Source organism: Stomoxys calcitrans, chromosome 2 (genome assembly GCF_963082655.1).
Source record: "Stomoxys calcitrans chromosome 2, idStoCalc2.1, whole genome shotgun sequence".
NCBI lineage: Eukaryota > Metazoa > Arthropoda > Insecta > Diptera > Muscidae > Stomoxys > Stomoxys calcitrans.
In genome coordinates, this window is record NC_081553.1 from 35453444 (window position 1) to 35468181 (window position 14738).

General features: G+C 35.1%; 1 protein-coding gene across 1 annotated transcript in view; it reads left to right on the top strand.

Annotated features, from left to right (window-relative positions):
* LOC106080989 (alpha-2C adrenergic receptor) overlaps window positions 1-14738 on the top strand; it is a 595036-nt gene that overhangs the window by 368256 nt on the left and 212042 nt on the right. The window contains exon 3 of the mRNA XM_059363991.1: window positions 1452-2854. Coding sequence (XP_059219974.1) covers window positions 1452-2621 — 1170 coding nt within the window. The 3' untranslated portion in view covers window positions 2622-2854. The remainder of the gene's footprint in view (window positions 1-1451; window positions 2855-14738) is intronic.

The following is a 14738-nucleotide window of genomic DNA, read 5'->3' on the forward strand; positions in this document are numbered from 1 at the left end:
ATACTTTGTATAGCTTATGGAAACATTCATTTGACCTGTTATATTACTTCTCCACGTTACCTCAATGTAGCCTTGAGAGCTTCTCTCTTCCCTTTGCCTTACTTGTTACTATTGCTGCATAATAAGCATAAGCGAAAAAATCATCCTCTTAATAACGAATTTCTGACAGCAGATCAATGAGTAAGACAAAAATATGTGCCACGCCAAGTGAATGAAACAATGGCAGAGAAGTACAACGAAAAAACAAACAAACAATAAACAACGACACTGACACATTTCGTAAGGAAAAGAAATCCAATTAGCGTGAATTTATATTACGCATTTGCATTTATTCATTCATTCATCCATTCAATCGTCCTTTTGGCCCCCCATACCTTATCATTCTCACACACGGCAAGTAAACCAACAGCCTTCCGACTATTGTATGTATTGATAGATTACACAAGGATTTGGCACATGACAATCGCATATGAAGGAGTCGAGTCCTCGTTGCGATGGCTCTTTCTCTCTATCTGTCACGAGTGTGTATGTGTGAGTCTTGGCATCGAAGATGCAAGGACATGAAACAGGAAATTGATCCATGTGGAAAAACTGAAAGTAATGAACAGATTTACCATATATGGATGTGTGTAACAGTTAATGTACGCCAAGGTCACGTGTGTCCTGGAAATATCACACAACACATATCATATTGAGATTTGATGGAATGGCAAGAATACAAAAACTGGAAGAAATTAATCATCATGGAACTGTATGTGTATTGGATAATCTTAACTATTTGTTTATTCGTTTGAGAGGAGGAAAAGGAAATACTGAGCCTAGGCCATTACATTATACACTAATTAGATCTCATAGCATCAATATTTACAAATAAATTAAAAAAAAATTCTAACAAGTAAAAAGGCATTAAAATCAGCTGGGCCGGACTTTGGATATTCATCACCTCGGATATATATGATGACCACTTTTCGTGATAATCTGGCGAGAAATGCATCCTATATGAATCCATAGCAGCTATATCGAAATATGATCCGATTTAGACCAAATTCGAAACGGACGTCGAGTGGTCTAATAAATTCAATTCACTTATCTAAGCCATATATGGCACGAATGTTGAAAAACCAAACAAAGTCACTGTGCCGAAATGCGCCTTTGATGGGCTCAAGGCCTTTAATCGGGAGATCCATATCTATTACAGCTTTATCCCTGTCCCTTAATGGAATGTCCATGGGAAATTTAGGAGTTGTAGTAATAGTCATGACATGTGCGGTCCATTTGTATCTTTAGATGTTCCTCCCATATATATGAAAAGTTCATTAAAAGAACTTGTCCAGTGCTTGCCCATGATTCGGCTAGGCCGAACTTAACTTGATTATGTTCATTAAAAAATTCATTTAAAGTGAATATGAAACAAATTCTAACCTTGTTGTGTTTTTCCCTTGCCCTTTCAGGTTACCAGCTTTACCAACGCCAACAAAAAGGGTACCATCCCCATGCCATCCTCGAGTGCGGGGGCACTGCAAAAACACCAACAACATCAAATAGCCACCATAGAAACACCACCGAATAGTGCGGGAGCACTACCTATGCAAATACCCACAGTTACCTGCGATCTTGCGTCCGATATATCCACATCGGAGGCAGCCGAAATGGAACCCCATCCCCTAATGTATCCTAACGCTGCAACAGTGGGGGGATGTTCCGATATGGCAGAGACTGCTCTTAGTCCAACGGCGTTAGAGACACCAACGACGAATAATTTGACGTCCAATTGCAATGATGCGTCATCGCTGCGAGTGAGTACAATAACCACCGCCCATGGGGCCCTCAATGTGCCGGTGCCGCCCTCAATGGCTGCCAACAACAATAGCACTACAACGGCGGCGTTAAACAACAACAACAATGGCACACTGCCAACCACAGCAGCAGCGGGCACAACGCTGACGGCAACCACAACGCTGCTGAACACCAAACCAACAACGACTCTATCGGCAGCCACCAATGAGCTGAAGGTCTCGCCCATTGCTGGGCGCTGTCGTGCCCTGTCTGTGGGCATAGACACAGACATGGTGAGCGAATTTGATCCTTCGAGTTCGGACTCGGGGGTGGTGAGTCGATGTGCTGTGGTCAAACCGCTAAAATTTCGTTTGTGTCAACCCATTTTTGGCCGCAAGTCCAATAATCGACGGCAAAATGAAGCCAAAGCGGCGGCAGCAGCGGCTGCTGCAGCAGCCGCCAGTGCCAAAGATGGAGGCTCCTCCTCAACACCCACCACGGCCACGACGAAGGCGGACATAGTCAAGGCCGAACTAGAACCTGCCATACCAAAACCACAAAAGCCACGTGATCCCGAAAAGGAGAAACGACGCATAGCACGCAAAAAGGAGAAACGAGCCACCCTCATTCTGGGCCTCATCATGGGCTCCTTCATAGCCTGCTGGCTGCCCTTCTTCTTTCTGTACATTCTAATGCCGGCGTGTAGTACTCATTGTCACATACCGGATTCGGCCTTTGCCATTGCCTTTTGGTTGGGCTACATGAACTCTGCGCTGAATCCGGCCATCTACACCATCTTCAATAAGGACTTCCGCCGGGCATTTCGGCGTATACTCTTCAAGTGATGTTTGGCCTATGTGTGCTGTTATCGGTGCGTTCATGCCAGTATCGAGAAGGCAACGGAACGTGCTATGGGCAGCACACCCATGGGTTACAATATGTATCATATTCGACGTTAGATTTGGTTATTTGCTTTTGTTGTATAAGGAAGATCGCATAGCAAACAAACACTCACCAACACGATATCAAGGATCTTGAGTAGGATATTTATAATATCCTTGGTCCCTGCCCAGGTTTCGTAAGTGATTACACCACCCCACATAAAAACTAGAAATAAAACCAAAAAAGAAAAACTTAAAGCGCGCAATCAAAACTCTTGTAACTCGCAATTCAAAACACCAATCAAATCCAAAATGAAGAAAAAACTAAATTTGCCACTAGAATTCGCTGTCATGCTCCCAGTATGTGAGTTCGCAAGCTCGCTTTGGGGGACATGTAATGTAAAAGTAATACTCATCACTTTAAGTCTTAACTATGTTTCGAGTCTCAAAATGAAGATCTAATTTTTGATTTTAAATATAGAGAACACTTTTTTTTGGTTATTTGAAAGATATCCCATGTGCGGAGTTATTTGTAAGTCAACATTTTCATTTACTTTTTTCTTGATTTGTGAAAATTTTCTATTGTTTTGATGAAAAAAAAAGCTCATTTTAAAAGCATTAAAAGGCTGTGACATGTATTTGTTAATTTCAATTCGATATTTGGTGTATTAAGTTTTGTAAAATTTTCTTTTTAAGTTGGGTATCTGTTTGGCAGATGACAAGGGAATACCAAATCAAGAACATGAAATGATGATATGAAGCTACTGAAGTATCAGGGACTTGTAAATAAAACTGAGATAAGAGAAATCGTGGCCCACATTATTGGTCAGTGAAGATATAAGACCTGCAGAAGATCCATTAGATGCCATTTAGCACAAACCAAGACCATTAAATATAAAATAAATTGCTGGACAGGGCCCGCTTCGCTGCGCCTTCTTTCACTGTCTTATTTTATCTTTGGGGGTGCTGGTACAGCCTTTCAGATATTTCGCCCCAATGAGGATATCATTTAGGTGCTCTACTCCCCAATTTCATTCATTTGAGCCTTATATTGCTATGGTCGGTAAATATTTCCGGTATAGGGGTGTTTTTTGAGTGTGAGGTAGAGCCCCATGTATCAGACTCGTGCTCTAGTCTCATTATTGGTTTAAATTTGCATTTGGATGGCTTTAGAGGTTGGACGAACGCCCTAGACATCCCACCTTAAATAAGTATACCAAATTTCTGTTTTTGAGTTATTATAAACAAACTAAATTTTGCGTAAGTTGCCCCACCCATCTTCGATATTTGGCGTTTTTGAATATAGGGTAAGGGGCCCTCCCCTTACCATAGTTTCAAAAAAGGGAGGGCCCTTTATGTTAGATGTTTGGATGTTAGATCTATTTCATTCTCTTGGTTTCGGTGGTGTATTGGATAACAGATTCATACTCTACTCCCAAAAACCACATTTGAGCTACATATTGCTATAGTCGGTATATATGTTTGGTACAAGGAGAGTTTATGAGATGAGTCGTCCCTGAAACACTTGGCCATAAAACAGATATCAGATTTGAGCCCCTTTTTTGCCATAGTCCACAAATATGTCCAGTTTCAGGGGTATCTCGGGTTGGGCGGCCACCCACTCACTTAGCCTGAAAAATATCAGCATAGTGCTTTAATGATTAATTCCTTTTATTTGAGCCGCAATTGCAATTGGTTTAGAGGAAATTGGGGGGTGGGGTGAGACTATCCCCAAACACTTGGCAATAAAATTTGATATCAAATTCGCCTTCTACTATCAAATACCTATTATTTGAGCCTCTTTATGTCATAGTAGGCAAACATGATGGTTTGAAGGAAGTTTAGAGGACGGACCCTGAAATAATATCAGCATAGTGCTAGATACACGATTTTGTTTGAGCCCCATTATGTCAAGCAATTTGAAGGTGACGTTCGAGATATTCAGGGCTACAGGTCTAGTTCAGATCTAAATTCTTATAACAGATAGCCGAACCATGCCCACTCTGCTGCACGTTCTTTAACTCTCTAACCACTACACGATAGCAAAAAATTATATAGCCCATGTTGCCTTCCAGACCAACCTACACAATCTGTGAAAGTCATAAAAATATCTGTTCACTCTCTTTAGATTCTATGGAACAAACAAACAAATCGTGTCCCAAATAGTCATAATGGATTCATATGCCATTTTGGGGCGTTTTTTGGGGGTTGGGTGATCCTATACTTCGATCTGATTTTGTATGCCAGATTCGTAATCTACTCCCGAATAGCTTTCATTTGAGCCCCATATTGATATGGACTTTCAATTTCAATTTGTCTGCTTTTTGATATTTTGGGGTTAGGGCGACTTCCTGGGTACTTGAACTCAATTTTTAATACCATATTTGTATTCTACTCTTCAATACCTTTCATTTGATATCCATATTGTACCGATCGGTCCACTTGTGATTTTGGGAGGTATTTTTGGGTTTAAGGGGGGAGCGTCCGCCCATTTCCGATATCAACAAATTATAAAGAATATTCCTTCTTCCTGACCATATTTGTAATCTATTCCCGAATACCTTTCATTTGAGTCCCATATTGTCATGCTCGTCCGATGAAACTATTTTAGGGGTTTTGGAGTTGAGGCGGCCCCCCTGTTATTTGGAACCAAATTTTTAGTATGAAATTCGTACCCTACTCCTAAAAACCTATCATTTGAATCTCATAATATCCTGATCGGTACATTTTTATTATAGGGTAGTACTTTTGGGCTAAGGGGGAGGGTCCGCCCCCTTCCAATATACCACTACTGTGGTACAGGGTATTATAACTTAGTGAATTAGTATTTTACACCCAATAGAAAGAGAGACAGACCCATTGATAAGAATACCGATCGACTCAGTATCACTTTCTGATTCGATTTAGCTATATCCGGCTGTCTGTCTGTCTATCCGTCTGTCTGTCCATCTTTATATGTGTACAAAACTACAGGTCGCAATTTTCATTCCATCGTCTTCAAATTTGGTATGGGCACGTTTTCGGCCTAGAGACGAAGCCTATTGAAATTGAAAAAAATCGGTTCAGATTTCGATATAGCTCCCATATATATGTTCGTCCGATTTCCCGTAATATTGCAACAAAATGGTCATTTGTTAACCGATTTTCCCGAAGTTCGGCAGGAAGAATTTTCTTACGACTCCCGACATTATAGATGAATTTCATAGTAATCAGTTCAGATTTGGATACAGGTCCCATATATATGTTCGTCCGATTTGCAGTAAAAATTCAATAAAATGGTCATTTGTTATCCGATTCTCCCAAATTTTATCTTATCTTTCTTTCAATATTACAGGTAAATTTCATAGAAATCCGTTCAGATTTAGATATAGGTCCCATATATATGTTCGTTCGATTTGGAGTAATGCAGCAATAAAATGGTCATTTGTTTATCGATTCTCTCGAAATTTGGTATGAATGATTTTCCTATGACTCTCGATGTTACTGGTAAATTTCGTAGAAATCGGCTCAGATTTGGATATAGCTCCCATATATATGTTCGTCTGATTTGGAGTATTACAGCAATAAAATGGTCATTTTTTAACCAATTCTCTCGAAATTTGGTAGGAAGGATTTTCTTATGACTCTCGACATTACTGATGAATTTCATGGAAATCGGTTTAGATTTAGATATAGCTCTCATATATACATATATCACCCGATTTTTATTCCTAGAGCCACTGCAAGCGCATTTATTGACCAATCTTACCAAAATGTTGTACAACGCTTTCCTCGACGACTTACACAATGTCTATAAAGTTTGCTCGAAATCAGTTCAGATTTACACATAGCTCTCATATATATATTGGCGTCCGATTTGCAGTAATATTGCCATCAAATGGTCATTTTTAATCGATTCTCTCAAAATATGGCAGGAAGAATTTTCTTTTGCTTCTCGACATTATAGATGAATATCATGGAAATCGGTTCAGATTTAGATATAGCTGTCATATATGTATATCGGCCGATTTTCACTTTTAGAGCCACTGCAAGGGCATTTTTTGATCAATCTTACCAAAATTTTGCACAACGCTTATCTCGACGAGGACCACATCATCAAATTTTGGGTAACATGCAATAATGTTGTCATTTGCGAACCGCTGTTATAACAGTTTGAATATATTTGCTCGAAATGTGATACGGATTGTTTAATAACCTATCTGAAAACAGACATAGCTCTCACTTTGTACCTATAGGTTAGGTGTAGGGTATTATAAAGTCAGCACCGCCCGACTTTTGCCTTTCCTTACAGGTTTTTTAATAATAAGATTTGGAGCATTTTAAAATAATTGGTGACACACCTTCACCGGCTGATATCTCCCCTTAAACCCTCAAATATTCAATTATTCACCTCGTTTGTTAACCATTAATTTGACACCTTTCGAAAAAGCTGGCAAGTACAAAGCTTTATATGCAAATCCATACTCCCACCAAAAAAAGTACTCCACACCCCCCAGCAAGATTAAAGCGTTCTTTTCCTTTTTAATATAACACTTTATAAAACCAATAAAACGTTTTGCAAACAAAGTGTATGTATGCCCCAATGATTAAAAGGGTACTCAATTGTGCAGGTTCATCCATTTAGAAATATTTATCTCTGAACATCTCGGCAGTCATACTCATACTCCTATGCCATGGTAACACTGGCAAAGTATTGCATTCCCCTATCGTGCATATATGCAAATTCAATTCCAATTACTGTTCGATTGAAACAAGAATGTGAAGGTGAGTGCAAGTACAATATGTGTACGAGTATGTGTGTATGGAGGTTGCTGGTACTGCAAGTACTTGGCATTTTTTCTTTTATTTTTACCCATTTGGGTTGGGTGTGTGTGTGTGTGTGGAATGAGTATGGCATCCTTCAATGCCTGCACTCTGTGCATCTGAAAGAAACAAAAACATAAAACAAAATCAGCAGCAGGAACGCCATGTTAAGAGCCATTCGTTGTATCGATAACTCGTTATTGGATTGAGATCGGGAGAGAGGTGGGGGGAAAACACTAACACACCACCAAAGTTCAATTTAAACCAACCAAAGGCATACAAATGCCAATGTGAGTACAAGTATACATTCCTCACGATAAAGTACAATCTTCACTAAAAGGCCTAAAGTTAAAGGTTAATGGCGAATTCATTATGGGCTACTTTAAACAAAAACAATTTACACATAGCCAATAGGAAATGAAGGATATTGAAATTGTAAGGCTTAATGGTACACTTAGGAATAGCAAAGAGTGAATAATTATCTCAGCTTATTGGAGGCCACAGTGGTGCAGAGGTTAGCATGTCCGCCTATGAAGCCGAAAGCCTGGGTTGCAAAACCCGGGGTGAACATCAGAAAATTCTTCAGTGTTGGTTATCACCATACTAATGCAGGCTACATTTGTGACGTTTACTGACGCCTGGGTTTCAAAACCCGGCGTGTCATTAGAACATTTTTGAGCGTTGATTATGGCCTTACTAATCCAGGCGACATTTGTGAGGTTTACTGACGTCTGGGTTTCAAAACCCGGCGTGAACATTAGAACATTTTTGAGCATTGATTACCGCCTTACTAATGCAGGCTATATTTTTGAAGTTTACCGCCCTGTTGCAGAAGGCCTCTTATCTTCGAGCTTAAACTTTAATCGGACCTCACTCATTGATATGAGAGAAGTATCCCCAGTACCTTCTGTTACTTAAGGAAATTTATTTATATGAAAAATTTAGAATTTTGTAGAATAATTATATCAATTTATTTGAAAAGATTCCCTTTTATGGAATACATATCACTCACATTTTAAATTTATCTTAGAATATCACCATGTTCACTAAAATAGTCTAAGTGAGTCTGTCAATACAATAGACAGCCACTCTAACCCAACCTAACCAAATCTAAAGCCTTTGTCATATTTTCTATTGCCACAAGTCCACACTACCTTTCCATAGAGTGCACTATGGCCATTAAAACCTTTGATTTCAAACATTTTAGAAATTTAATTTAAGATTGAAAATCAAAGATCAATTGAAATTAACAAAGTTTCACTTGGCACAACACACATCTATCTTCTCTAGAGAGGTTAAAGCAAACGCTAAACCAAAGCAATCGCTTTTTTGTTCCGTCCCATGCACTAAAATGTCCTCGTCGTCCGTTGGTCGTCCTTTCAATTCAATAAACTTCTCCACAAACGGCACTGGTGATAACACAAAGGATATCCAAATGCAAAATTTAAACCGAGAAAAGGAATAAAATATATATTTACCTTTAGCAAAGTGCTAACAGTTTAGTTTTGTTTGCTGCAACAAGTTAAGTATAAAGGGAATTTGGAGGGTTATTGCAGGTTTGAGGAATATGGTGGTTGAAAGTGAAAATAATCTATTACAAAGTTGAAAATTGAGGTTTGTTCTGTGAAGGAATGTAAATGTAAAATTTTCTGTATTAAAATTATGAAACGTTGGCTTGGAATATTTTCTATGAAAAAGCCCACTATGAACTTTTTTTTTTAAAAAAAGTTGATTATAAACTTTTTCTTATGAAAAGTTCGTAAAACAAAAGTTCACTATGAACTTTTCTCGATGAAAAAGTTCACTATAAGCAAGTTTCTATGGAAAATTTTGTTATTAAATTTTTTCATTGAAAAAATTATTAGGAATTTTTTATGAAAAACGTTTATAATAAACATTTTTTTATGTTTCATTAACACTTTTGAAATGGTTCATTATGAACGCTTGCCATAAAAACGTTCAAAATTAACTTTTTTCTATAAAAACGTTCATTTTCAACTTTTCTAATAAATCGTATGTTTAGAAAATTTTTCTATGAAAAACTTCAATATAAATTTTTTTCGAGAAAAAAGTTCCTAATAAACTTTTTCGGGAAAAAATTTCGTAATTAGCTTTTGTTAAGAAAAAGTAACTTATGAACTTTTATTTAGAAAAAGTTCCTAATGAACTTTTATTTAGAAAAAGTTCATAATGAACTTTTGTTTAGGAAAAAGTTCATAACGAAATTTTTGTAAGAAAAAGTTCATAATGAAATTTTCGTAGGAAAAAGTTCATGATAACATTTTTTATGAAGAAGTGCAAAACAAAATGTTTGCTATAAAAAAGTTCTATTAGAAGTTCATACTGAACTTATTTCTATGAAGAAGTTCATACTACACTTATTTCCATGGAGAAGTTCATACTAAACTTATTTCTATGAAAAAGTTCATATTAAACTTATTTCAATGAAAAATTCTGAATAAACTTTTTTCTATAAAAAAGTTTTTACGAACTTTTTCTTTGAAAAAGTAGGTAAGGAACATTTTTTTAAGTTTATTCTGAACTTTTTACTATGACACAGTTCATAGTTATCATTTTTCGATTAAAAATTACATCATCTACTTTTTGCTACGAAAAAGTTCAAAATGAAGTTTTTTCTACGAAAAAGTTTACAATTAACTTTTTTTAAGGAAAAAGTTTATAATGAATGAGTTGATTATAAAATGTTTTCTCTGAAAAGTTCATAATGAAAAGGTTCATTATGATTTTATTTCTATGAAAAAGTTCATTATAAACTTTTTCTTATGAAAAAGTTTATTATGAACTTATATCTATGAAAAAGTTCATTATGAACTTTTTTCTATGAAAAAGTTTGTAATCAAGTTTTAAGAGAAAAAAAATGAAATTTGTTCATTTGGAACTTTTTCAAAAAAAAAAATCGTATGAAATTTTCGAAAAAAAGTTTGTATGAACTTTCAGGGAAAAAAGTTTGTAATGTAATGAATAATGTCAAGGTTACAGTTCATATGGAACTTTTGTCCAGGAAAAAGTTCATAATGAGCTTTTAACTAGGAAAATGTTCATAATGAACTTTTGACTAGGAAAAAGTTCATAATGAACTTTTGATTAGGAAAAAGTTCATAATGAACTTTCGTCTAAAAAAAGTTCTACAATGAACTTTTGTCTAGAAAAAGTTCATAATAAACTTTTGTCTAGGAAAAAGTTTGCAATGAACTTTTACCTATAAAAATGTGCATAAATATTTAATACATGGTTCATTACAAACATTTTTCTATGAGAAAGTTCGTAATGAACTACTGCCAAGGAAAAAGCTCATAATGAACTTTTTTCTAGGAAAAAGTTCTACAATGAACTTTTGTCTAGAAATAAGTTCATAATGATCTTTTGTCTAGGAAAAGTTCATAACTTTTGAATAGGAAGCAGTTCATAATGAACTTTTGTCTAGGAAAATGTTGATAATGAACTTTTTTGTAGGAAAAAATTTATTTTGAACTTTTGCATAGAAACAGCATTTTACTGTGGACAATCACTCTTAATGAACTTTTTTCTATGAAAAATTACATAATGAATTTTTTTCTATGAGAAAGTTTATTATGAACTTATGAACTTTTTTCTATGAAAAACTTCACAGTTCATAATGAACTATGAAAAAGTTCATAATGAACTTTTTACTATAAAAAACTTTATAATGAACTTTATTCTATGCCAAAGTTTAAAATTAAATTTTTTTCTATGCATTATGAATTTTTTTCTATGAAAAAGTTCATAATGAACTTTTTTCTATGAAAAAGTTCATAATGAACTTTTTTCTATGAAAAAGTTCATAATGAACTTTTTTTATGAAAAAGTTCATAATGAACTTTTTTCTATGAAAAAGTTCATAATGACCTTTTTTCTATGAAAAAATTTTTAATGAATTTTTTCTATGAATGAACGTTTTTCTATGCAAAAGTTTATAGCAAACTTTTTTTATATAAAAAAGTTTACAATGAACAGTTTTCTATGACCAAGTTAATAATCAACTTTTTTCTATGAAAAAGGTTAAAATTAATTTTTTTCCATGAAAAAGTTCATAATAAACTAAATAAATAAATTTTTCATAGAAAAATTAAAGTTCATAATGAACTTTTTACTATGAAAAACTTTATAATGAACTTTTTTCTATGCAAAAGTTTATAATGAAATTTTTTCTATGCATAATGAACTTTTTTCTATGAAAAAGTTCATAATGAACTTTTTTCTATGAAAAAGTTCATAATGAACTTTTTTCTATGAAAAAGTTCATAATGAACTTTTTTCCATGAAAAAGTAATAATAAACTTTTTTCTATGAAAAAGTTCATAATGAACTTTTTTCAATGAAAAAGTTCATAATGAACTTTTTTTATGAAAAAGTTCGTAATGAACTTTTTTTATGAAAAAGTTCGTAATGAACATTTTTCTATGAAAAACTTCATAATGAATTTTTTTCTATGAAAAGGTTCATAATGACCTTTTTTCTGTGAAAAAATTCATAATGAACTTTTTTCTATGAAATAGTTCATAATGAACGTTTTCCTATGAAAAAGTTCATAGTAAACTTTTTTATATAAAAAAGTTTATAATGAACAGTTTTCTATGACAAAGTTCATAATCAACTTTTTTCTATGAAAAAGTTATTTGGGGGCCTTTTCCTATAAAAGTTTCCAAGTCGAATCATACATAGCTACTATATAGGCCAATGTTCTGATGTGGGGTCTTGAGCACATAAAAGGCTCATTCTATTATCCAATTTCGCTGAAATTGCGAGCACTGAATAGTACTAGAGCCCCCAAATTCCGAACTGAATATGGTCCATATCAGGCCTTATTTGCATATAGCTACCATATAGACCGGTCTGGGGATTAAAGGTTTTAAGCCCATAACTGCAGTATTTATTGCCCGATTTCGGCGAAGTTTGGAAAGGTGAGTTGCAGTTCAATGTATGAACTGAATACTGAACTGAACTGTAGATCGGATCATATTTGGATATAGCTGCCATATAGACCGATGTACTAAATTAGGATCTTGAGTTAGCAAAAAAACCCATTTATTTTCCAAATTCGCTGAAACTAGTAACAGTGTTAAACTTTACTTGCGCCACCGAAATCTGAGTTGATTGTGGTCCATATCGGGTCAAATTTACATAAAACTACCATACGATACCATTTATCACTCCATTTTTCTGAAATTCGAAAAAATGAGTTGGACAAGGCCTTTCTGTATCCGATTCGAATATGGTCCACACCAGACCACATTTGGATATATCTGCCATATAAAACGATCTGCTGACCTAGGGTTTTAAGCGCGTAAAAGGCTCATTTATTGTTCGATTTCGCTGAAATTAGGAACAGTGAGTTGAGCTAGGCCAACCGATATATGAACCAAGTATGGTTCGTATAGGACCACATTTAGATATAGCTGGCATATAGACCGATATGCCGATTTAGGGTCTTAAGCAAATAAAAGGCGCATTTATTACCTGAGTTTGACGAGTTTTGAAATTAGGAACAGTGAGTTGGAGTCGGGCTTTTTATATCCGAAGGGAGTATGGTCGAGATCGGCCCATATTTGGATATTTTGGTTGCCCAAAAAGTAATTGCGGATTTTTCATATAGTCGGCGTTGACAAATTTTTTCACAGCTTGTGACTCTGTAATTGCATTCTTTTTTCTGTCAGTTATCAGCTGTTACTTTTAGCTTGCTTTAGAAAAAAAGTGTAAAAAAGTATATTTGATTAAAGTTCATTCTAAGTTTTATTAAAAATGCATTTACTTTATTTTAAAAAATCCGCAATTACTTTTTGGGCAACCCAATAGCTGCCATATAGACCCATTCCGCTGAAATTAGGAACAGTGAGTTTCAGTCGAGCTTTCTTTATCCGAACAGAGTAGAGTCGAGATCGCATTATATTTGAATTTAGGTGCCATATATACCGATTCCACTGAAATTAGGCACAGTGGGTTGGATTAGGCCAACCGTTTTCCGCACCGATTATGGCGCACATAAACCTTTTTTTTTTTGATAAAGCTGCCCTCCATATCGACCCAGTATGGAGTTATAGTTAAACACAGAAACTCAATGCGTTTTTTTTTCCATTTGCTAAATCCATTAGTTGACACTTAGTTTAGGCAATTGTCGATGGTTGATGTTGCCTCTGCCCTCTCATAGCCATAGACAATTGTCCTCCTCCTCAAAGTCGTTCTTAGTACAACAGAGTTTCAATTTTAAAGTGAACTGTTTTTCTTTTTTCTTCCATTTACCTCGCTTAGATAAAAAAAGTGCACCTCTCCTTTTGCTACTCAATTTTATTTATTGTGAACAGCCTCTCAATCTGCAGCAGCAGCAGCAGAATTTATTTGAAAGCTATGGTCGTTATTTCATTGCGTACGACAAACAAAAGTCCCCTTAAACTTTTAACTGGTTTTTGTTTTTGTTTTTTGGTTTCCTTTCAAAGTGCAGTTCGGTGTGAAAGTGTCATTTAAAATGCACTTTCGAAGCGAAATTCACACTTTTATTTATTTTAGTGTGTTCTGTGGACTTGATACCAGTTATTTTTGTTTTAGATTTTTGCCTTGTTGATATAAGCCACTAAACAAATTGGTAGGAGGTTTATTTGTATATCTCTCGTTGATTGTGTATAGAGAAATGTTTGATTTTCAATTGACTAGTTTTAGTTGTATATTTTTTTTATTTTTTTTATAGTGCTTTAGCATTCAAGCCAGCAGAGTGCCTGAAATTCAATACGATTTAAAGTTTTTGGGTAATTTTACAAAAATTCTGAAGGGAATTGCTTAAAGGAAAAATTTTTTCATAAAAGATTTTTTTCTATGAAAAAATATAAAAAAATCCACTTCTAATTGGATCGCCTTATGAGTTTCCTTTTAAGAACTAAAGTTCAACTTGTTTATGGCCAAGCGTAATCAACTGCACATTTATAACTTGCCTCATTTCATTCTCTTTATCTCATTTCATTAAAGAACTCCAAAATATGTAATGGCCTTTGGTAATGTCACATATTTTCCTTAATATCATGTCGTCTTTGCCACAAAAATTCATCAGTTGTTCATTACTCTGTCCAATGGAATTTTTATGGTGATATACATGGCTCCCCAATGGGTCTCAAGGTCAGTCGCTTTACTGCCTGTCCACCACACACAATGGACCGACCGTAAACAACCGATAATGACACAGATGCTGAAAATTTATGTCGTAGTTATTTTTATTTGCTCCAACATAAAACATTGGCTTTGAAGGTTTCC